At 47.1% G+C, this 24315-nt stretch overlaps 1 protein-coding gene across 2 annotated transcripts; it reads left to right on the top strand.

The window, feature by feature from the left end:
- The first annotated feature begins 1025 nt into the window (after window positions 1–1025).
- On the top strand, window positions 1026–23843 carry DPP8 (dipeptidyl peptidase 8). 2 transcript variants are annotated; one of them, XM_063169973.1, is made up of 20 exons: window positions 1026–1066; window positions 3073–3342; window positions 4864–4976; window positions 5866–6039; window positions 6874–7042; window positions 8231–8341; window positions 8683–8811; window positions 10203–10264; window positions 11316–11416; window positions 12737–12914; window positions 14115–14274; window positions 15021–15100; window positions 15489–15641; window positions 16149–16284; window positions 17042–17187; window positions 17663–17809; window positions 18211–18363; window positions 19840–19982; window positions 20653–20764; window positions 21311–23843. In XM_063169973.1, exons 2-20 carry the CDS (start codon window positions 3084–3086, stop codon window positions 21431–21433), a joined length of 2649 nt encoding a protein of 882 aa, XP_063026043.1. In that variant the 5' UTR covers window positions 1026–1066; window positions 3073–3083; the 3' UTR covers window positions 21434–23843. The 2 variants fall into 2 exon arrangements, with proteins under 2 accessions (XP_063026043.1, XP_063026044.1); XM_063169974.1 differs by lacking the exons at window positions 12737–12914; window positions 14115–14274; window positions 15021–15100; ... (6 more) ...; window positions 20653–20764; window positions 21311–23843 and adding an exon at window positions 11709–11862 and having other exon boundaries at window positions 11316–11420.
- Window positions 23844–24315: the final 472 nt, after the last annotated feature.

The following is a 24315-nucleotide window of genomic DNA, read 5'->3' as shown; positions in this document are numbered from 1 at the left end:
ACTGGCTGAGCTTTAAGATCCCTTCCGACTCACATAATTCGACCATTCTATCATAATAAGGCTAAAAAAAGACAGCATTTCCTTGTTATTTTCAAAAAGCCCACCACTCCCTCCTCAGCAGCTCACACAAGGGCCCCTCACCCACAGCCATCCTCATTCCAAGAGCAAATCCATTCTCCTTCAGCCGCATCCTGCCGTGGCCTCTCCCTGCCTCAGGGTTTCCGTGTGAATCTCTGCTGTGGAGACGGCAGGTCCCTGGCCCACCCTGGCCCTGCACAGAGGATTCCACCCTCTGCCAGCCCCTGGTGCTGTGAAGCTACCACAGAAGGTGGGGTGAGCTGTAGCAATGGTCCCAGGGGCTTTATTTGGGAACACAAACCCCACAGGCCCTTTGGGGCAACGTGTGGGGAAAACCAGCCCTCAGCTCCCAGTGTTACCCCAAGCTTCCACCTGCACATGAATTTAGGAGGGAGCACCCGCAGAAAGTTATTTTTTCTGGTTTATGGGAATTCAAAAAACATCTTCCTTTGAAAAAAAAAAAGGGACTGTCCTTTGCAAAGAGAAATTTGGGGGTAGAACCATTGGGTGGGGGCTCACTGCTCTGGATCCTGCAGTTGTTTTGGGGGGCTCACATTGCTGGAGCCTGAGTGTGTTTTGGGGGTTCACTGCACTGGAGCCTGGATGTACCCGGTGTTTAACACTCCCTATTACAGCTGGGAATTTCTTTCCCCTGTGGGAAGCATATCAGTGTGGAGGTGGCAGCATTTTTTGGGCAGGACAAAACCGCGGTTTTTGAAACTGCAGTGTGTCCCTGTGCACTGGGGGGTTGCATGACCTGCCTGTCGTGCATGGTGTAGTGCGTGTGTCCCAGTCCCTGTGCAAAGTCCCCGTGTCCCATGTCCCGGTCCCCGCGCCCCGGGGGATGTCGCATCCCCGCCCTTGTTCCTCCGGGCCGGGAGGCGGCGCCGTGCCCGGTGCGGCGCGGTGCCCGTGGCCGCTCCTGGAAGCGGAAGCGGCAGCAGCGGCCCGGCGGGGCGGCTCGGCAGCAGCGCCGCCGCGGAGCTCCGTGAGTACTGGGGGAACCTCGGGGGCCGGGTCGGGGGCTCCGCTCCGGGGAGGAGCCCTGGGGGCCTTGGGACTCCTGAGGAGGGCGAGAGGAGGCGGCGTGACCCGGGGTGGCCCCCCTTCCGCCCCCGGCCAGGCCTGGCCGCCGCCCCTGCCGTGGAAGGATCCCCGGGTTCTGCCCGCCTCCATGCCGGGATCTGTCCTCGGCCTTGGGGGCGCCCCGGGATGTGCTCCTGGCCGTGGAGGCTCCCCCGGGATCTGCCCCTGGCCGTGCAGGTTCCCCCGGGATGTGCTCCTGGCCGGGGAGGGCCCACCGGGATCTGCCCCTGGCCCTGGAGGGACGCCCCGAGGTCCTCTGTGGGCTGTGCAGGGTCCCCCCGGATCTGTCCCCTGCCGTGGAGGGACCCCCGCGGTGTGCCCGCCGCCCCCCGGGACCTGCCCCGGCCATGGAGGAACCCCCGGAGCATCCCCCGGGCTGACATTCCCGTGCCAGGTGGCCGTTCCCACTGCCATTGGCTCGTTAACGTCTACTGCTCTTCGGTTTCTATCCCTTTTCCTGCGAGATGTAGGTCGGGTTAAGAAATAGCAGCATCTGGGGGTAGGTGGGGAAAGGAGGTTCTTTGTTGGAATTCTTCAGATGAAACGAGATTTGCAATTCAGGTTTGAAGGTTCATTGTCAGCTCCTGACGCTGTCTCGAGCACAGCGCTGCTCAGTGCCTGCCTTGGATCCTTCTTCCATTTGGACAGGGCTCTTTTGTTCTGGATTTTTGTGCTGTAAATAGTGTGAGCAGAAGAAAAACCAGTGTTTGTTTTGTTTATGTTGCCAAAGGTGAAACTAAGCTATTTGTGTTAAGATGGGTTTGTGTCAAGGTGCAGATCACATCTTTTTCACTCCTTTGGGGAGATGTCTCAGCTGCTCTGGAGAGCCATGGAGGAGCCAGTCCAGCAGAAAGCTCGGCCAGCTGCCCAAGCCTGTGCCTTGAGCTCCAGCAGTCCTCAGTGCCTGTTTGCTCGAGGGAAATGCTTTATTTAGGCTGTGTTAGTGTTTTCTCAGGCCAGCATGCTCTGCCCCAGCAGCGTACACAACACTTGTGCAGTCTTTCCAGGCTATATATAGACACCCCCTCCCTGCCTTTGAGGATTGACAACCCTGCACCTTGGGCTCTCCAGGAATGAACTATGTGACAGGAGTTCATAGCTCGGATCCTTTTGGAGCTGCCCTCAGCTCTGGGATTTACAGTGGGAGGACTTGGTTTCCTCTTGCCAGACGTCTGGGCTGACAATTTCAGCTCAGATACACTTTGTAAAGCCCTGCAGGAAGAGATATGTGCTGAATTAACAGCCTGTTGGGCAGATAAGGCTTGTGTTGCAGATAAATTTGTTTGGGAAATGCTTTTTTCTCTGTGTCCCCTTCTGGTATTTGTAACTGGGACAATGTAATAGTGGTGATCTCTGCTAGACCCTTCTGAACTTAGTCTGAAAGGAGATACAAACAAACCCAAGAAGTTATGGGAGAATAATGGGAATAAGGACAAGCTGCCTAAGCCTGTTGTGTGGCCTGATGGTTCCAGATCAGCCACCAGTGTTGTTTCTTCTGAGCAGTTGTGTGTCCCAGCTCTTGCTGCTCTCCTAATGATCCCCTCCTCTGGTATCAGTGCAGTGAGGTGATTTGTGGAGGTCTTGGAGGGAAAGAAGCAGGTGGGAGCTTAAAGGGGAAGAATTTATCCACTTAGTGACCTAACATGAGTGGTTGGTATGTGTGGGCACGGGAAACACAACAATAAATCTGTGGCTCCATGAAGTCTTTGGTCCCTTCTGAAAGGCTGGGTGGTGCCAGCCTGTTTTCCAGAGCAGAAAAATATTTCCTAGTTCTCTTCCTTGTGCTGTGGGTTTTATTCCCCATGTGAAAGGATGGTTTTCTTAAAGCATTTCTGCCATGGGGAGCATTTTGGGAGTGTGCAGCGAGGGTTTGCTGGAGCTGAAGCTCTGCTGCTCTGTTTTTTCCAGAAACATGCAACATGGCAGCAGCCATGGAAACTGAACAGCCGGGCCTGGAAATCTTTGAGACTGCGGGTCGTGAGGAGCAGGTCCCGAGGGAGGAGCAGCCAAAACTGGAACCTTTCTATGTAGAGAGGCACTCCTGGAGCCAGCTTCGGAAACTGCTCACAGACACACGGAAGTATCATGGGTACATGATGGCAAAAGCCCCTCATGACTTCACCTTTGTGAAGAAAAATGACCCCGAAGGACCGCATTCCGATAGGATCTACTATCTGGGTGAGCTGGCTGTGGCAGTGTCACTGCAGGGCTCTGGGATTGACTGTTCCTGACAGCTGGCTGTTCCTGGCAGTTAAATCTAAAGGGATTCCACGCCACACTTGCTGGTCAGAAGTCATGATTGTGATTGTAATAGCTCATTAAAACTTGTGAGTTCATCTCCTGTGGGAGTGGCATGATTGGAGGTGACCCATTAGGCCTGGAAAAGAGCTGGGAAGTGTCCTTTGGGGAATGTTCCCAGGCTGGAAGTCTGTTCAGTCCCTTTTCTGTCACTCCAAGTCATACTCTCTCCAAAAGCTGTGCAGGAGCTTTATCTCCTTTCAGAGAGAAAGAAGCCTTTGCAGAAAGGTTTATCTCTTTTCTCTTATTACAGCTGTTGGGTAGAGCCTTGTTCTCCTTCAAAGCTTTCTTCCAAAGCAGAGATTTTAAGTGTAATTTTGAAAGTCCTTTGTGCCTCAGCTACCGATGGAGCAGGTTTTCCAGGAATCCAGTGGGGAATAAATAGCAGCATAGGTCAGGGGCAGCTTAAAGAGTAAATACTTTTCTCAACATTTTTGGTCTTAATAATAAAAAACTTCATATAGTTTGTTCTTGGATTCAGTGCCTCACTTGTGCATTGTTTCACTAATTAATGTTCACTTGATAGAAGTGATTTGGCACCATAGGTGATACTGTGAGCAACCCTCTGAGTGGTGTTTTGGAGCAGGTCTTGTGGTGGGGGAATGCTTTTGTCAGGACCTGCAGTAGCTGAACACAAATCCATGAAAACCTGGATTAGAGAGAGAAGCAATGGCTGAAGCAGAGGACTAAGAGTCAAAGCCATTTTCTAGCCCCAGTGCTTGTCACTTAGGCTACTTGCTTAAGCTCAGGTTTGTGATTCACAGAGTCTTTGCATGTGCTGTGCAGTGACATAGTCAAAAAATTGCTTCTCTTTTTTTTTTTTTTTTTTTCCACAAGATGGGGGTCATAATCCTTGGATAATGCTGAGTTCAAGCACATCATGGGTGGGTTGAAGTTGATTCCCCTAGGATGAGCTCTGCTTTCCCAAGTGCCACTTCCTGAGCTATAGATCTGGCTTGGCCTTCCCTTGGAATACTCCTGGGCTGATCCTCATGTGTCTGGGCAGGAGCCTTCAGAAATCTGAATATCACTGAGAGAGAAGAGCAGGACAGGGATGTTCAAACCTCCCTAAAAGTCACAGACTGTGTATCCCAGACAGAGGGATTGGCACAAAAGCCCTCCTTGATTTATAAAGCTTATGGAGTAAAAGGGCAGTAAGAAGCACAGAGTGTTTTGAGCAGCATGGGGTAAGCCTGGGTGTCATTGTTCTCTGCCTTCTGTGCTCTGCAACTTGCACTTTTGTGAAGCAGGGAATTCCCAGAGTGAGGCTGCAGTGCAGAGACCATCAGTACTTCTGCTGGTAGGAAGGGCCTGGGAAACTGTTCCTGGGCATCCTATGAGAGTGTTTGGGTTATTAACAGAAAGCTAATATACTTTTTTTTCATCTCATTTTCACAATAGCAATGTCTGGGGAGAACAGGGAGAACACGCTCTTCTACTCTGAAATTCCCAAAACCATAAACAAAGCTGCTGTCTTGCTGCTTTCCTGGAAGCCTCTTCTGGATCTTTTTCCGGTGGGTCCTGATTTCTTTCTTGCTTCAAGCATGTGGGATTTGGGGTTTTCGTAGTGAAAATTTGAAGTTTATTGTCTTAGAAATGTAAAGATTCTCCTTGTACATGCGAGGCGTGGAGCCATCCCAAAATGAAGCACAGTTTTCTCCTCGGTGTTTAGAGTTCCATCCCCTCTGTGTGCTGGATGATTCCTTTGCTGGCAGAGATGACAGGTGCTAATTTGCATCAAGTCCTGTGCTGTGAGATCCTGGGGATTGCTGAAGGAGCCTGGAGTCTCCAATCACTTCCCTGCTGTCTTGCAGGAGAAGTGATGATTCCCCCGAGGATCAGTCAGTGGCTCCGTGACTCATGCTGGAGCAGAGGATCCCTTTCCCACTCACTGGGATGTGGATTCCCTTTTCCCTGCTGCACATAGCAAGCCTGCACCATCCCATCCCATGCACCGTGGCAGGCTGGAGGAGGTGGGACAAACCCCACATGGAATGAGGTGGATTTTTCCCCGTGTTATTTCCCGGGGCTGTCAGCCAGACGTGAAACTCCGGCTGTGCTCTCCTCCCACCAGACCAGTCTCTGCATGTCTGTGAAAGTGAGCAGAGCCTCTCCTGCTCATTCTAGGAATAACAGACCCTCAGTCTGAGCTTTCTTATACCAAGCAGTACTGGGAATAATGCCGGCCTTGCTATGGTAGGAGTGGCTGTCAGTTTATATTTGTGTGGGATCTGATCGTGGCCTACAGCTATGAGTGCTGATGGCAGAGGCAAAGCAGGAGTGGGCTCCCAGCCGGCAGCAGGATTCTGGAGGAGGAGGATGTCTGCTCAGCCATCTGCTCCTGGAAGCAGGGTAAGGCTTGCAGAGCAGAGGTGTTGATTGGGCTTCTCTGCCTGTTTTCAGGCCATCCTGGACTATGGGATGTACTCCCGGGAAGAGGAGTTGCTGCGGGAGAGGAAGCGGATCGGCACCGTTGGGATCGCCTCCTATGATTACCACAGAGAGAGCGGCACCTTCCTGTTCCAGGCAGGGAGTGGGATTTATCATGTCAAAGATGGAGGCCCCCATGGATTCACCGTGAGTTTCCTCCTTTGGCTTGGAGTGAGAGCAAAGAGCAGATCAGCAGCAGTTATTGCACTGGCACAGGAAGTGACCTTGATAACCCTGGAAACAGGGTTATCCACAGGGGTGTGTGTCCATGGTAGTAGATACTCAAATGCAGGGCTATAAGAAGTGGTAAAATTGTGGCAGCAGGGCATGACACCAGATTGTTTGATTTTTCATGACTAGCAGTGTCCATAAAAAGCAACAAAAGGCTCTGTGCTCTTTCATGGAGTCAGATGTCACATCAGAGACAACTTTTGTCCCTGGGCTGCAGTTTCCAGGTCACTGTTCTGTGGTCAGTGCTGAATGTATTACACCATTTTTACACCATTTGACTGTACAACTTGCAGAACAAGCAGCCTTCACTCTGCTGAAGCTGGCCTTCAAAGCTGAAATTATTATTATTGTTATTATTAAAGCCTGGTGTTTGTCTAACCCTATTGTCAGGGGTAATTTACTGTATCTTGAGTTGCTTTTAGAGGACAAGGTTGCATGTTCTGCCGCCCTCTCTTAGGGTGCTGTTTTTAAGAGAGTGCCAGGCTTCTCTACACAAGCTCCCCTCTGTTTTGGGGCTGATCCTCAGCTCTGGGGAAAGAGGCCTGGTGGGACCATGGCAGAGGCACAATTTTCCCTATAAAATATCTGCACAGTATTTTTCTGTGTGTGAAGTGGATAGATTTCTCTCTAAACATGTATTAGAAGTCAGTGTCCCCACTGCTGTGGTCTTCTGAAATCCAGGTTACTCAGTGGTGTGTTCCTGTGTTATCATATCTTACTGTGTTTCTTTTTCTTTTTCATTCCAAATAGCAACAGCCTTTAAGACCCATTCTGGTAGAGACCAGTTGTCCAAATATCCGGATGGATCCCAAGCTTTGTCCAGCTGATCCAAATTGGATTGCATTTATCCATTGCAATGATATCTGGATATCTAATATAGAATCCAGGGAAGAAAGGAGGCTGACGTTTGTGCACAATGGTAATGCATCCTCAATTAAATCCCTCTACCTCCTCTGCACTTGTTCTTGCTAGACTGCATTGAGCAATGGCACTAAAGGTTCTTCTGAAATGGGGGCAATGGCCACTGTTTTCCACCTTGTTTATCACATTTATAGACTTCCTGTAGTGCAGATACTGTGGGATGATTCTTTTCCCTGCACTGTGCAATCTGGCAGAATGAGTTGTTTGTTGGATGCATATGGAAGGGCTCTTCTCCTGAAACACAGCACATTGCTTTTCACTGGAACAGCCTTTTTTGTGTGGAGGAGCTGTGGGTGGAATAGAGCTGGAGGAAAGTTTCTGTCAGTGAAATCAGGCTGCAGAGACTTTTAGAAACAATTTAGGCAGTTTCTGAATAGCACTGGGGCTTCTGCTTGCCCCTCATACTCAATAACTTAGGTTCTCACTTCTTACCCTCTTCAACTGTGTTTTAGGCATTTATCCTGGAAGAAAGAAAATGGGAAATTGTGGATAAAACACTTTTAAAATCAATTTAATTTTGTATTTAAACTATATCATTTAAATTTTAGTAAATTGATATTTCCAACACTTCATAATAATGCTTTAGACTATTTAAATGCTAAATATTAAAATATTATGTAAGTACAGTAAAAATAAACTGTAGCAATGACTCCTTCTCAGATGATAATTATTTATGGAGTGCTGCTAAGTTACCTCCAGGGTAACAGGAAAAATATTGAAGCCCTATGGATATGTCATCCTGTTGAGATGTTATGTAAGTCTGTTACTTTTGGTTCGTACAGTGAATGAAATACTGACGCTTTCACTTTTCTGAATGTTTGTGTCTTCAGTTTCAGTCCTTCAGAAAGGTCTGAGGTTTTGATTTTCTTAAGTTGTAGTTCCAATTCACTGAACTCAGGTAGAGAGAACATTTTCTTTCCTTGCCTAATTGAGAGCCTGATTAGGTAGAAGTAAGAAGAGAGAATATCTTTCCTTTCCGAAAAGAAGCTGCCATGTCAGAGAGGATTAAATCCTCCCTAAATACATGAACAGAGAAGGCTGGAAACAGAAAACAAATCTGCTGAGAAGTCAGATTTATTATCATGTACTTGTTCCCTGGGGGTGAACTTGGGCTGTGTTTGGGATAATGCAGAACTGGTTTGGTTCTGCAGCACATCATGAACTAATTCTTTGTGTCTTTTTTTAGAACTGGCCAATGTTGAGGAGGATCCAAAATCTGCTGGCGTGGCTACTTTTGTGCTGCAGGAGGAGTTTGACAGATACACTGGCTACTGGTGGTGCCCAAAGGCTCAGCCCAGTAAGTGTGGGGATCCAGGGTGTCTGACAGGCCCTGTCCAGTGCAGAGCTCTCTCTTGCTCTCACTTACCTTTATGCAATTCAGAAATTGTCTCCTTTGGAGCTGTCTATATCAGTGGGCAGGTTACAGGGGCTTTGTGAGCACTGGGGGGAGAGGCTCCCTTCTCACAACAGTGGTGGGAGTTGTAGGAGTCTCAGTGTTTTGCTTAATGAAACATGAGTCACAGGCTTTATTGGGTTTTTCTTCATCCTTCCAATCAGCTCAGGCTCCTGAGAGAGTATTGATGCCTGCAATAACTGATAATTCTGTTCTGTAATTCTGTAATGTTAATTCATTTACAGCACTGGATGGGGGTAAAGTTCTTCAAATTCTTTATGAAGAAAACGATGAGTCAGAGGTAGAAATTATCCATGTCACATCACCCATGCTGGAGACAAGAAGAACAGATTCCTTCCGGTACCCCAAAACTGGTGAGACCCTGAACTTACACCCCTGTTTTATTCCATGTGCCTGACAGCAGTGACTCTACAAGCCTAGAGCAGAGAAGTGTTGAGTAGTCTTTGAATTGGTGTCTAGGTGGTGCAAATGTGTTTGGGGAAGCTGCTCTGGAGGCTGGGTGAGTCACTGGTGACTGTGCTGATACTGAGGGCTCTGGGTGTCAGGAGTTGGCAGGAACCCTCTCTCATTGTCACTGTTTGAGCCACTCTCGGGGATCCTGGACGACCTGAGTTGTTGAGGAGTTGATTGTCATTACAGCCTTGTGTTTCTGGGGGAACAGCTCCCCAGCCTTTTGGGGTTTTGGGAGGGTTTCTGTTTAGTTGCTGGCAATGCCCTGGCAGTTCAAGTTCTGGAGGACTCTGATCTCCAGGACTGCTCTTGGACTTTGAACAGCAAACCAATCCTGGTGCAGCCTGCCAGGAAAACCACCTGAGGTCACATTTGCATACAGGTGGGTGGTCCAGAGGCTTCAGCAGTGAAGGGCTGAGGGCAGGCTTGAAGTGGAGTGCCACTGGAAGCAGGGAAGTGGGATTTAAGCAGACCTGCTGAGGGCTGATTCACTGTCAGATGTGGGGCATGTTTGAACAGTTCAACCTTTTGAGATGTCCCGCTGTCACAGCAGGACACATTGCTCAGGTGGTTTGCTCTCTTTCCTCGCTCCTGAAATCTTCGTAATTGGCTGACGTTCTCAAGCTGCAGAATTCAGTCATATCTTGTCAATTCCCCAATTCACTGGAAAAGCTTTTCCTGATTTACTGCTTGTATCAAGGATAGAGGAAGGCTCAGTGTGAGGCTGGGAAGCAAGAGGTGACACCTTGTGGTTTTTTGGTGTTTGTGAATGCTCAGATTTCTGAGAGTATTTTGCCATGGATATATAATGCAAAGAAAACAAGGTAACAAAAGCCCAAATGCCTCAAACAATATGTAGCTTTATTGTCATAATGGCACTGGTGATGGCAGTAGGTTTTTAGGTGTTTAGTTTTCACAGATGCTCTTTAGGACTGGATCACTTTCTATGTACCACCTTGGAATAGCAGCCAAACAGTGAACCAAACCTTGCTCTGCTATCCCAGTCACTCCTGAGCATTTACATCCTCCCTGGAAATGCATCCACCGACTGTGGGAGAGAGGACTCACTAGGACAGTAGTGTGACTCTTGATCTGTTTGCAGGATTACATCCTCTGGATCTCCCCACATTTGCAGTTTCTTTTTTCCCTGCCTGGTTCTGTGCTGTCTCTCAGACATGCAGGCTATTTGATCCAAGAGCATTCTGCTGTTTGCCTTTTCCAGTCCTGTATGAATAACACCACAATAATACACAGCAAACAATTGATGCCTGACTGTTAACATCTGTTTTTATAGGTACAGCAAATCCAAAGGTCACTTTCAAGATCTCTGAAGTCACAATCAATGCAGAAGGCAGAGTAAGTCTATGTTCTGTTTGTTTGCCAAATATATTTAATTGCTGTGATTTTACTCTTTTTTTGTAAAATTCATTTTCCAGTTCAATACAGAGGAACTTTCCTGGTTGTGATGGCTTCCTGGCTTCTCTGGGGGCAGTGCCCTTGGCTCATCTCATGTGCAGATACTCAGTGTGCAGCAGTATTTCTCAAGGCTGTGCTTTTCTTCGCTACCACTGGTGTGTGAGCTCAGCTGCAGAGCAGAGTGTTGTAGGTCTGGGTGGTTAGACCTTCTTATGTGATTGGTCTCTTGATTGGCTGCAGGTATTGGGAAAATTGGATTGCAAATACAGTATGTCACCTTACAAAAGCATGAACATATGGGAAGAGATTGAACTTTGCTTTTGCCCTGGGATGTTTTAAACAGATGCAGAAATTTCCACAGCACAGACCTGTCCAAGATCTTTGGACAGATGGGAAATTAATCTTATCAAACAGATACATTAGCAGCCTTAAATTACTGGAATTCTCCCAACTCTTGAGCTACTTCAGCCATCAGCAGTCACCTGCTGGGATAGTGATGGTGGTGTCAGCCAGTACAGGCAGGGAAAGCCTTCAGGACCCTTTGGGTACCACTGGGACTTGTTCCCAAGCCCAGCAGGGACAGACTGCAGCACTGCATTTCATGGATTAGAACCACATTGATAACTGGGTGTCATGCAGCATGTTCAGCATCTATCCATGCAAATCCTACAAAAGAGCTCGGTACAAATCACCTCCCCTTTACAGAGGGGATCTGAGAATTCAAATGAGTTGTGAGAGATGAATGATGGGTTTGTGAGCAGCATCCAGATTTCTCTGGTCCCAGCCCTGGCTGTCCTGGCAGTGTGCAGCTCTCCTGCTGTGCTGGGGTCTGGCTCCAGACGGGGTTCAGTCCCCTGTGGTGCAAAGGCTGAACAATCTAAATTGCATGAGCTGCACAGAGAAAGTCTTCTGTGTCCAGGCTCTTGTCGTGCATGAAAAACTGGTTGTGGGGGTTCATCTCAGTGTCACTGAATTGCTGCTTTGTCAACAGATTGCAGATGTTGTGGATAAAGAGCTAGTTCAGCCCTTCGAGATCCTCTTTGAAGGAGTAGAGTACATTGCTAGAGCTGGGTGGACGCCAGAAGGAAAATAGTGCGTATGTTAATCCTGTCTCTGCTCAGAGGGTTTGGGGTCATACAGTCAGAAGCAGATTGTAGTGGTCTCTGTCTTCTTCCAGCTTAAGCCTGCTTTCACTTTTACATTGCTACCAACTTGTTTGTGCAAAGGGGACCATTTTTCCAAAAGCCAAACCAGAGCCCTCCTTGTGTCTTTCTCTGCTCCCTGGCCCTACTGCTTTGGGTTTGGGCACTCGCAGCCTTTGGTGTGTGTGTCCTCTCAGCATCCCTGTGAGAGAGAGTGCAGTGCTATTATCCCCATTTTACAGATGGGGAACTGAAGCCCAGAGAGGTTAAGTGCCTTGCCATGGTCACGCAGGAAGTCTGTGGCTGAGGAGAGAAATGAGCCCAGGTCCCCCAGGCCCTAGGCTAGCGCCCTAACCACTGGACCATCCTTGCTGACCAGACTTACTGATCAGAAAACCTGCTGTAAGTGCTACTTACATTTGCATGTCATTTTAACCCTGTAGATGATGTAGTACAGTGTTTCTAACTCACCAGAAGCTTCTCCAAAAGGATATTTCACTGAAAGGGTTGTCCAGCCCTGACACAGGCTGCCCAGGGCAGTGGTGGAATCACCATCCCTGGAGGGACTTCAAAGCTGTGTAGATGTGGCACTTGGGGACATGGTTAGTGGTGGGCTTGGCAGTGCTGGAGGAATGGTTGGACTCGATGATCTTAAGGGTCTTTTCCAACCCAGATGTTTCCATGGTTTTAGAGAGGTGCACTCCTCCAGGTTTTGAATCTAAGGATGGCTTTCACCTTTTTAATTTCTTTCCCATCCAAATCTGAAAGAAAATCCAGGGACACATTTGCTATATTATCCTGCTTTTTGCAGAATTATTGTTGGAGCTACATATAAAGCTATCAGAATATGGCAGGGGCTGCTGCTGGTCCCTTTAGGTGCCGGTGTTATTCTCTGCCAGGTGTAGATCCAACAATAGTATTTTCACAAGGACCTTGAAATTTCAATTGAAATTTTTTTCTGCTTCATTATTCCCTCTGATTTTTCTTTTCTCTTTCTCCCTTGAAGCACGATTCAAATCGGGGAGAATAGCATGAGTTAAACTTTTGAACTTGCAGTGCTTATGCAATATTAAAATGAAATGAAATAGGTTCTTGTATTATGGAAGAGATTTGTTTATGTGGGTGAAATTTTGCACGTGACTTAATCTGCAATTGAATATTCTTGACTCCCTCAAAACACCTAGTGCTACTGAGTGTCTGCTGGGATTTTCAGACCTGTGCCATACTCATGGTTGCATGTAATTTTCTCTAATATCTGTGTCCTCAACAGCATCTGGTCCATCCTGCTGGATCGCTCCCAAACTCGGCTTCAGATAGTCCTGATCCCTCCTGCATTATTCATCCCCACAGAAGATGATGCAATGGAAAGACAGAAACTTATTGATGCTGTACCAGATTCTGTTACACCTTTCATTATTTATGAAGAAACGACAGACATCTGGATAAATGTAAGAATTTGAATTTCAGCTTTCTCTGACAGTTTGTAGCATTTGAGCACTGTTGACGTTACTGTGCTGCCAAGGGGATTGATCCCATCTTGCAAGTTCTGTGCATATTCAATGCTTCCTGCTGTAAAAAACAGGATGCAGAGAACAGATTTGGGAGGTGAAAACAGACCTGCTGTGCTTGAGCTGATGCAGTACTCAGAGCCTGGAGCAGAGCCCAGGGCTCTGGGTGTTCCCAGGTAGCCCCTTCCCCAGTGTCACTGGCACTCTCCAGCTTCTTGGTGCCAATTGTTAGCACCAGCAGTGCCACCAGATGAAATATTCTCCAGGCAACAAACATGGATCAAGATGGCACTGGGTGAACAGTCCTGAGAGTCAGCTAACAGGCACTGAACCCCTCCTGAACTACATCTGGTGTGGTGGAACAGATGAAGGGTGTGATGTTCTGGGAGGTGAGCTGCAGGGCCTGTGCTGAGAGCAGTCATGGGTGTGCCTGGTCAGTGCTGTAAACTGTGCCTCTCCTCACACTGCTGCACAGAAAGATGCTGTCTCTGCAGTGACATCCCGTTGGAGGCGTGCCTGGGAGCCTCAGTCACTGGCACATGGTTGCATCTTTCAGAGAGCATTTGCACAAAGCCTTCCAGTGAATGGTCACTATACTGCTCTCTTAGATACCACATTCTCTCCTTACTGTTTGGTTTCAGGATGGTGCAGTGAGTTTCCCTTTCTCCATTATTTTTACAGTCTGAAGTGGTTCTTGACTGGCAGCTCATACTGTGAAGAAAAATGCTCCCAAGTCCTCCAGAGATTGTCCCTTGCAGCAAGAGCTGGCATGTTGATGAGTGGGAAGATGATGTCAGCTCATCATTCTTTGAATAATCCTTCACTTGCAGGCAGCACAGGACAGAGGTCTGCAGAGCTGGACCCGCCTCTGTGTCTAAGCTAGAAGGGCAGGTGCAGAAAAACTGAATCAGTTTGGTGACCAGGATATAGAGTTAGACTGGCAGAAGGCTGGAGCTGCAGGGATGTGGCACTGGCTGCAGACCCCCCCTGGCCCCACGTGTGACTGGTTCTCCCAGTAAGGAACAGTGCTGCATCCATTTAGCCTGGACTGCGTGGTCTGAGTTGAGCAGCAGGAGGAACATATTTTGTGTGACTGCAGAGTCCTGCTGACAACAATAACCCACTGTTCTGTCTCCTCAGATCCACGATATCTTCCATGTGTTCCCTCAAAGCCACGAAGATGAGATCGAGTTCATCTTTGCCTCCGAGTGCAAGACGGGCTTCCGGCACCTGTACAAGGTGACGTCGGTTCTGAAGGAGAGCAAGTACAAACGGTCCTGTGGGAGCCTCCCTGCTCCGAGTAAGGGAATCGTTCTGGGGCTTTAATTGGGCATTTGTTGCTGGCCTGTGAGGAAATAAATGTCCTTCCAGCTGGCAGGAATTAGGGTCTTATTGGAAACTTCTGCTATTGTCCAGGAAAGCACTTCAGTGCACAGTCATTCCTCTGGAAATTGTACAGGGGTTATTCTGTTTTCAGCATGCCTTAGTTTTAACCCTGATCCTTCCTTATGGACTAGAAGGAAAAGTTTCCAAAAACCAGATGGGAAACAAGCTCCCTGTGATACTGTGAGACATAGTTGGTTTTCCTCTTCACTGCTGGAACTTGGTCTTGCTCAGATGCAGGAAATTGCTGTGTGCAAAGCTCCCAGAGTGTTTTTTTCCACAGCATGTGTTCTTAAATTCACAGTTTCATGCTGTGATACTTAATTTACTTAGTATGTGTTGAAGGCACCTACTGACCTCTGTATGCACAAAAAATACACTTAATTTTACTAGAGGTCCTAGTTTCATGCAACTGTTGCAGGTCTTTTTCCCATATAGCATTATATCTTGGGCTGATTTGATTTCTCTAATCTGACTTCTTTTCCTTGCTAAACCTCCCTCATTCTAAGGGAAATAAAATCATCTTATTAAAGCAGGGTTCTTGCAAAATTCTCCATTTTTAACAACCCATATTTCCTTTGCCTGCCTATTATTCAGTATATTTCTATGCAAGTGACAAAATATTTTTAGTAATAAAAATCTCTGTACATTGGCTATTTGCAGGTGACTTCAAGTGCCTCATCAAAGAGGAGATAGCAATTACCAGTGGGGAATGGGAGGTGCTTGGCAGACATGGATCCAACGTAAGTCTTGCTCTTGCTTCATGGATATGCTGCCACACTCACTGCAGAGAGATGGTTCCTTGGAGGGATCAACATAAATCTATTAATCCAGTGTGGTTTTAGCCAAAATGCACGGTATTTCTGTTCTGTGTAACTTGTGAACTTGCACAAGGAGGGAGGGAATGGTCCCCAAACCACTGCTCTTCTAGCTCTGAGCTGGATGAATTCTTTGAGCATTTGAATCAAACTGTCAGAGTTGTAGACAGTGAGAACAGTATTTTGGTTTATCCCTTGCAGATTGCTGGGCTCCAACTCAGCATTATGGAAGTGGGGCAGGAGGGACTGGGGGAGACTTTGGGGTGGTAGAACTGGATATTGAGGGATGTGCTGTTTGTTTTGTTCCTGGCAGATCTATGTGGATGAAGCCAAAAAGCTGGTGTACTTTCAAGGCACAAAAGATTCACCTTTGGAGCATCACCTGTACGTTGTTAACTACGAGAACCCCGGGGAGGTGAAGCGCCTGACGGAGCGCGGGTACTCGCACGCCTGCTGTGTCAGCCAGGTACCTGTGCCTGCCTGGGCTCAGCAGACAGGGCAGTGGTGATACATAATAAAAGCAGATTTTAGGGTTGTGCCCTCCTGTACGTTGTACAGTCAGTGTGTAAAACCACCCTGGAAACCAGAGTTGGCCTCCTGGTTCCATTGCTCTCCAGCTCACTTCAGGCAAAAGGAGCTGGGATGAATTGTTTGAAACTCTTTGAGCCTGACTCCCTGCCTGCAGTGGACTAGAGAGCAATCACCAGAGGAGATGAGCCTGAGCAGCATTGGTTGGAGTTCCAGGAATCCATCCATGGCCCAGAAGAAGGTGTGTGACAAGCTCCTCATGCCACTCTTTGATTTTCAGGTGTGTCTTTGGGTTTGGACTGTAGTGTCTCAGAGGCAAAAGTGCTCAGATTTCTGGTTTAATTTGGCCCTTAAGCATCTTCTGAAAGATCTAAATGCAAGATAAATGATCACTTGCTTGTGGCTGTGCACTGAGGAGTCCAAGGTGTGTTCTTTTTCTCTCCAGGACTGTGACATGTTCATCAGCAAGTACAGTAATCAGAAGAACCCCCACTGTGTGTCACTGTACCGGCTGACAGGATCAGAAGATGATGCAGCTCATAGGACTAAGGAATTCTGGGCTACCATTTTAGATTCAGCAGGTAATGGCATGAGTGAGGAGCAGGAAAAGGACAAGCAGGATCACAGGATGAAAGATATCCCAGTGTATGCTTGCTTGAGATTTGCTGTTGTGGCTGACCAGCCTTGTCTCTGAAACTCAGGCTTTTATGAGGAGTTCTGTGAAGTACAGAAGGGACATTTTCAGCTCAGCAACAAATGGATATAAACAGACCATGAAGGAATTTAGAGTGGAAATTACCAATTTTCTCCTGCCAGTTTTAGTTCAGGGAGGGATTTAAGTGCACTCACTTGCTCTGTGTGATGTGCCTGCTAAAGAGTGTGTTCCTGGGGAGGGAGGTGCACTTCTTAAATAGTGAGTGCTGCTGCCTACTCGTGTCTTCATGAGACAGCTCTTGGGCTGTAATCTTCCACTGGGTCTCTGTTGCCTTTCATTTCTCCTTACCTGAGGCATACTCCATGTCCTGTGCTTTCCATGTGTTAATGTAGGGAGTCCTAAGTGGGATTAGGAAGGGATGGGACATCTGTAATGGCTGTGTCAGGGGAGAAGAGTTACTGTCATTCACAGGAGAGCAGGGATGGCAATGTGATAGGGCTCAGAGAGCTCACCTGGGGCTGGGGCATTGCCAGTCTCTGCCTGGATCCAGCTACACCCACTGGAAAGTGTGGGAGAGCTCCCCTGGGAGTGCAGTGAGACTGGTGAGAGGACAGTGGTGCAGCAGAGCTGTGTTACTCATCCATTCCTGTTACAACCAGGCTCTCTGTTCCCTCCCATGGTAGGTCCTCTCCCCGATTACATTCCCCCTGAAGTGTTCTCCTTTGAGAGCTCCACGGGGTTCACACTGTATGGAATGATGTACAAACCCCACAACCTGCAGCCTGGGAAGAAGTACCCCACAGTGCTCTTCATCTATGGAGGCCCTCAGGTGAGTTGGTGAGCAGTGGGATGGGCTGGTAGGGATCACTCCACTGCTCTCCTGAGGAACACCTCTGTGCTGAGGGCAGCAGGTGACATTTTGCCTGTTTGGTGAGTGGGTGCTTGGCCAAAGGTGCTGTAAGGATTGATTGTTCCCAGGTCATGCATCCAGGCACTGCCACTTGTCTGAGGACAGGTATGGAGTAGCAGAGCTGGAATTGGGACAAAAGGGATTTAGGTAGTCCTTGTTCTCAGTTCTGTCTCACTGGACCTCAGCTGAGCTCTTCATACCTGTGACACAGAATGGCTTGTTTTACTGGGAGAGGAGTTTATTGCATAGCAGAGAGAGGGAATCCTGCAGTAGGGATCTTGAAAACATTGCATTATAAAATTGTTAAAAGCACTTAAAGGAAGGTAAATATAAATAAAACCTGAAATTGGATTAAGAGGTGACCTCTGGCTTTTGTGCTGCTCTTGTATTCCAGGTACAGCTGGTGAACAACCGCTTTAAAGGAATCAAGTACTTCCGACTGAACACCTTGGCCTCTTTAGGCTATGTTGTTGTTGTCATTGACAACAGGGGCTCCTGCCACCGAGGGCTGAAGTTTGAAGGAGCCTTTAAGTACAAAATGGTAAGTGGACTCTGAGTCTGGCTCTGTTCTCAGCCAGAGATGGGTTTGAGTGCCAGTGTTACCGGTGCTGAAGGAGCCCAGCACTGCCTGTGTGACACTCCTGGGGTCTGGGGACAGGAAGTGTGTATAAGTGAGAGTTGAGGGAGGAAAGATGCTTGATGTGGGAAAGATAAAATGTCATGGTTTGAGGTTGTGAACCAGCTGCAGCCTAAGAGAAGGGTGGTTCATAATGAGGCTGTGACTCCTCACAGATACAATTTGCAGCTCACATGAAGCACGGCAGTTGCATTCTGAGCATGGATCACTCCTGAGTACCAAAGCTCTGAATGTGGCTACCTTGGGCAATCCTGAGAATGTAACTTTTGCCTGTAACTAGCAGAACTTTGTCTTTGCCCTGCCAGGGACAGATAGAAATCGATGACCAGGTGGAAGGGCTGCAGTATTTGGCATCACAGTACGACTTCATCGACTTGGAGCGTGTGGGCATCCACGGCTGGTCCTACGGAGGCTACCTCTCCCTAATGGCTTTAACACAGAGGTCAGATATCTTCAGGGTATGTTCATGCATTGAGTACTTACTCTGGTGGTGCAGACAGAATTTTTCTTTTAATAGTGTGACTTCCATGGGTAGTGACAGCACAAAAACCTTGGAGTTTGCTCTAGACAAGCTAAGACACAGTGCAATGGCTGTTTCATTCAACACTCTTCTGTTTGGGTGACTTCAGAGGGAAGTTGCTTTTCTAGCATCTGTTGGACTGCTGAACTTGCAATGACTTAGCTGTGCTCCTGTACCTCTCAGCTTATCTGTGCTGAAGGTACCTTAGGTAGTGTCAACTGCTGCCCACTTCGTGCCAGCTGAGCTCTTTGTGTTGTGAACCAGGTAAGGGAAATTATCCTGGTGAAAAACAACACCTCCTTCTCATCCTCTGTTTGGCCCTGAGAGAGTAGTTCCTTTGCAGACTGATCTATTCCCAGATCAAATTGCCCATGCTGCTGCATAGCAGTGTGTTCTGAAGCAGCCAGGAGGACAGCCTGGGGAGGGGAGAGGTACTGGAGAGAGGTTCTTGTGCCTGCCTGACTTTAGACAACTATAACAGCCAGACTGCCTTTTGGGTAGCAGTGTAGGAAGAGCTGGTTATTGCCCTTGAGATGTGTTTTGTTCTTTGTGGCTACTCTTGCTTTCTTTAAGTCCAACCTTAATATTTCTGGGACATTTAATAATTACTTGTCTCAATCCTTTAACAATTGTTGTATTTTTACCTTTACACCTGCCTTGCAAAAGCGTTTTAGCTGGTTTTGTGGTGGGTTTTTTTTCTGGGTATTTTTTTCCATAAGCCTCTCTGCGAGCTGGTGGTAGCCATGCAGGATAGTTTGTGGAATCCTAGGGTATTTTGTGCATGTTTCTGTTAGACATGCAAATGGGCCCAAACCCACAAAACCTCACAGAATGCACTTCCCTCAGCATCCCTTGCAGGGGATATGCTTAGAGTTGCTTCCAGTTTACCTGTAGGCTCTTCCTGGTTCTCAGCACACATGGATGGTAGCTGAGCTGTGCTGTGTGTGAGCTGGGGCAGGGACAGCAGGATTGCTTTGCTCCTTCCACAGTTACAGTGGGATGGAGCCGTGGAAGGGAAGGACGTGGCCAGCTCAGGGGACAGTGCTGACATTACCAGCTGAGGGGGCCATGCCCAGCTCAGGGGGCAGTGCTGCCATGCCCAGCTCAGGGGGCAGTGCTGCCGTGCCCAGCTCAGGGGGCAGTGCTGCCATGCCCAGCTCAGAGGGCATTGCTGCCATGCCTAGCTCAGGGGGCAGTGCTGCCATGCCCAGCTCAGGGGGCAGTGCTGCCGTGCCCAGCTCAGGGGCAGTGCTGACATTCCCAACTCAGGGGGCAGTGCTGCCATTCCCAGCTCAGGGGGCAGTGCTGCCGTGCCCAGCTCAGGGGCAGTGCTGACATTCCCAACTCAGGGGGCAGTGCTGCCGTGCCCAGCTCAGGGGCAGTGCTGACATTCCCCTCTCTGTGGCACTGGCAGGTGGCCATAGCTGGAGCCCCCGTCACGCTGTGGATTTTCTACGACACGGGCTACACGGAGCGCTACATGGGCCACCCAGAGCACAACGAGCAGGGCTACTACCTGGGATCCGTGGCCATGCAGGCTGAGAAGTTTCCTTCTGAGTGAGTTTCCTTCTGGCTCTTGTCTTCTTTTTCCTACCAGGAAAGTTCAAGCCCCATAGACACATTTTTATCTCCCTGTTCTTGGTATTTCTCTAATCTCAAATGCTCACATTAAATAATATTTAAAAAAATAAAGAAACCAATACCCAACACTACTAAACTTAATACTCAAATGAACTTTTGCATAATTACAGACCATTTGCTGTAAGCCTTTTTATACTATATTTTATGTCTAAAGAAATGACAAACATATCTTAAGTTTGATTAGCACTTTAGAGCTACATTAAGCTAAGCAAAAATTAGTTAATTGGGATGTTTTTCTATGTTCTGAGGCTGTCTCAGCACTGCACGATGGGGCCATGGGCTTTCTTGTGGAAGAGTTGAAATCTGCAAGGTTTAAGGCCTCATATTGTCCAAGCTAGGAAGCATTGCTGAGAAATAAATAAGATATTCAGATTAAATGTCTGTCTGTAATATGCATGTGCAGGAAGAACTTTCAGAGGAGGAAGAAGCAGGTTTGAGAAATGTGTCTATCCAGAGCAGTTTACAACTGTGAAATTACTGCTTTCAATGCAAATACTCTTTTCTGGGGAGTGTTTTTGTAGGGGTGTGTGTGGACTGTGAAATGAGTGGGATGATGTCTAGAACTGTTTGTCTCTTGCTTTCCCAGACCAAACCGCTTGCTGCTGCTACATGGATTCTTAGATGAGAACGTTCACTTTGCACACACCAGTATTTTGCTCAGCTTTTTGGTGAGAGCTGGGAAACCCTATGACCTACAGGTAAGGCCAGAACCAGGGTGTAAAGGTAATAATGTGTGTGTCTTGGAGGAGTCCAGAATTGGAACTTGTACCATGGCTGTGCTGGACACCTTGGCATTCTAGGAGTAAAATTGTAGCATTTGAGCCAAGCATTTTTTTTTAATGTTAATATTTTATGAATTAACAAAAAGAAAAAATGGGCAAATAAGCAGTTAAGGCTGTTCCTGAGGAGATCTGCACCTGGAAGGCAGAGCAGCAGTGTTCATGAAGGGTTCTGCATTTAATTAAACCCTGGTGGCTCAGTGCAGGTGGAGGCCAGGGATCCCACACCACACTGCAGAAGTGGGAATGTGCTCTGGCCAGGAGCTGCCTCTGCTCAGCCAGGCTGATCCCCTCCAGCACAGCTGGATTCCAGTGGGTTCTCCTGAGTTCAGACAGTGGAGGATGAGGTGTGTCAGTTCAGGTGCAGAGTTATTGCAGGGACATTTGCAGTGTGGCTCTGGGACTGATTTAGACGTTGACACCTTCAACTGGCGTGGACATTCATGACTTTATTTTCCATTTCAGATCTACCCTCAGGAGAGACACAGCATCAGGGTGCCTGAGTCGGGCGAGCACTACGAGCTGCACCTGCTCTATTACCTGCAGGAGAACCTGGGCTCTCGCATTGCTGCCATGAAGGCCATGTGACTGACCTCAGAGCTCTGCTCCACAGCTGCTCTCCGGACAGGGAGGTGTAGCAAGCTAGAGAGAGTAGAATGGAACGTTGCTTTCTGGTGCCTGCCACACGTACACACCCTCACAGACACTTTTTTAAAAGTCAATTTGGTGCCATACGGGAAATTAAAGTACGCTGATCTAATAACTTTAGTTATTAAACTTTAGGTTTAAGCTGTAAATAAAATCCAATGTCTGTGGTATAATACAGTACCATGGGTGTTCTCTTGGGGGACGAGCTGAAACTGAAAATAACGTACTTCTATAGCACCAGATCTTCACTTTTTAGAAGAATTATGGCATAATTGATGTATTTTTACAGTGTGTTCCTTGGTATCTTATTACATTATACTGGATGATCTACTCACTACACAGCAAGAATTTACCTGAATGGTTACAACTTTTATTAATTTTAAATGCTATCATATAGCTTTTATGCTTTGTGAAAAGGGATGTGTCTCACTCCTTAGAAGGTGGTCACAAGTTGGACACATCCCCTGTCTAGATGTTAAGTGTTTTTTAAGAAGAAAGACTTTTAAGCTGCCTCTTAACATATTTAAAGTTTGGATTTAGATCAGTTGATGCCAGGTTCTTTGATTCCTTCTCCCGTAGGATAAATCATTCTCTTTTCTTCCAGCAGCTTGAGAACCTATCCTGATTGTACTTGATTTCAGTGGAGAAGTGAATTGATACTTTACTGTGATATGGGCATAACAATCTTTTATTCTGAGGTGCAAACTAACTTAAGTTAAAAATCAGAAACTGTAAACTTTCAAACAAGCTTCCAAGTGCATCCTGTTGAGATGTTTCCCTGATGTTCACTCTGGAGCTGGGTTTGCAATACTCCTTCCTCACCCTTACATCAGCATGATATGTATGCATCCTGTTACAATGTAGAAATTCAATACTCTTATTCCAGGGTCTGCAGAGTATGTGTGGGGAGACCTTACATGTGAGGCAATATGAGCTGTTCTGTTGACCTTCCTCATGTACGAGGGGCTATTTCCCAGGCTCATGCCCTGTCCAGTCCCCTGTTCCTGGGTCCTTTCTAGCACTACTGTGCATGATGATGATGATGCTGTCTTTGAGAACCCCTTTCTGTACAGCTTCAGGTAACCCTCAAGGAATTGCAGTCCCAGTTGTGTTTTTGCTACTGAGGTTTTAACTAAGCAGCAGGCTTGGCTGAAAAGCATAAGAGTGTGAAGGCACTTTTAACTGGCAACAGGTAATTTAGGCTAGAAATCCATAGGAAATTTTTTTCTTTAATCCAGAAAATTCTCCCTTTGGGACTTGCCTCTGAGACTCTGATAAGTTTTAATGGTTTTCTTAGAAACCCAAGAACTTCCTTTTCTTTCTGTTTTGGTCCTAGAGAGAAGCAGAGCATGATTTTCTTTTCATCTGCTGAAAATCTGGAATCAGTCTTTACGCTCTTAGAACTCCACATGTTGTAACCTTGTACTTTCCTGGATTTTGTACTTGATCCCAGAACTCTGGGATTTAGCAGAGTCTGGCTGTATCGGATCAAACTGCATGGTTTTCAGTTAAACCAGGAGAGCTGGGGCAGTTGCACGGCTGTAAAAACCGTGTGTGGGAACAGGATCTGGTTTTTGGGATGCACAAAGGAGCCAAAGACAACAGGCTGCAGGGAGCTTCCTTTGCAGTGGGGAGCCTTGGTTCGGGCTGCTTGCTGGTTTTCAGATTTAAACCACCATTAGCAGGTCAATAACGGGTTGATTTTGGGAAGGAGGCAGAGAAGGAGCCCAGCTCCAGGAATGTCTTCTCTTGATGTCTTCTCTTAGTGGTTCATTGTGGCTGAAGCAAGGGCAGCGTCCCTGAGGAGTGTTACAGTCAGCACCGAGAGAGGAGCACAGGTGCAACACAACAGTGGGTAAAGACAAAAATAAGCTGTTCCTCTGGAATTCCATTGTGTTCCCAACGTGTGTATGCTGTATTATAATATACATATATCTATATCTGTTCATATATACATATATGTATAAAATTACCCATGGATAGTATTCACCTTTCCCAAGGTTGTTTATATTTTGTTCAATATTAAATTAACTTGCTTTTTTGGAATCCTTTTGTTCTTTTTTTAGAGGTGATTACCCTTGAATGTAAATGTATATTATTTTTAAGATGAAATTGATCCTTTTGTTTAAAAAACAGAACAAAAATGGCCTTCATCAAACAGTGCTTTTTTGGGGGACTGAAGAACTAAACATTGTGTGAGTAAACTGGGCTGGATTTGGATTTGAGGCAGGATGTGATTATAAGTGCTGACATAGAATTTTTAATAATGCATCCTTCCACTGTTAAAATATATACATCAAAAAGCTATTAAAATACAGTATACTGTAACTGCTCTGTTTTGCAACATAAATTACGGATTCTTTCTTTTCACCATTTTCTTTTCTTTTTACTGTAGTTAAGCACTTTAAGACCCCGTGCTCTCTTATCCTGTGGAAGTGCTGGAAGGATTTATCACCAGAGTTTTGTAGTTCTTGCAAAAGAGGTGCCTTAGATGAAGTCTGATTCCAGCTAAATTCCCAGTGGAGAAAGGCCCCGTTGTATGGAGACTGCAGAGGTAGGAAGGTGTTAGTGCTGAGGGACTTTGCATCCTTATTTTTGGGGGGAGTGGTATTCCTGCACCTCATATGGGGAAGTGTTGGCCTGGCCTAGGAGCAGGACAAGGCTGTACCAAACGGTCCTGGAGATGGGAATGTCACTGAGATTTCCAATCTGTTTGATATTTGGGATTGTACTTCATCACTTCCTGCATGTTAAAAAATCTCTTGGTTAACGTGAGTTTTAAGCAGAACTTATGAGATCCTGGGGGAGCAAATGCAAGGGAG

Source organism: Melospiza melodia, chromosome 15, assembly GCF_035770615.1.
Source record: "Melospiza melodia melodia isolate bMelMel2 chromosome 15, bMelMel2.pri, whole genome shotgun sequence".
Lineage (NCBI taxonomy): Eukaryota > Metazoa > Chordata > Aves > Passeriformes > Passerellidae > Melospiza > Melospiza melodia.
Note: the sequence above shows the minus strand (reverse complement) of the source record. Positions and strands in the feature narration are given on the sequence as shown.

Coding starts and splice junctions, on each gene's coding strand:
- DPP8 (XM_063169973.1), top strand. CDS start 3,084: ATGGCAGCAGCCATGGAAACTGAACAGCCGGGCCTGGAAATCTTTGAG. Junction 7,043..8,230: donor GCTGACGTTTGTGCACAATG/GTAATGCATCCT, acceptor GTCTTTTTTTAG/AACTGGCCAATGTTGAGGAG. Junction 16,285..17,041: donor TACCATTTTAGATTCAGCAG/GTAATGGCATGA, acceptor CTCCCATGGTAG/GTCCTCTCCCCGATTACATT.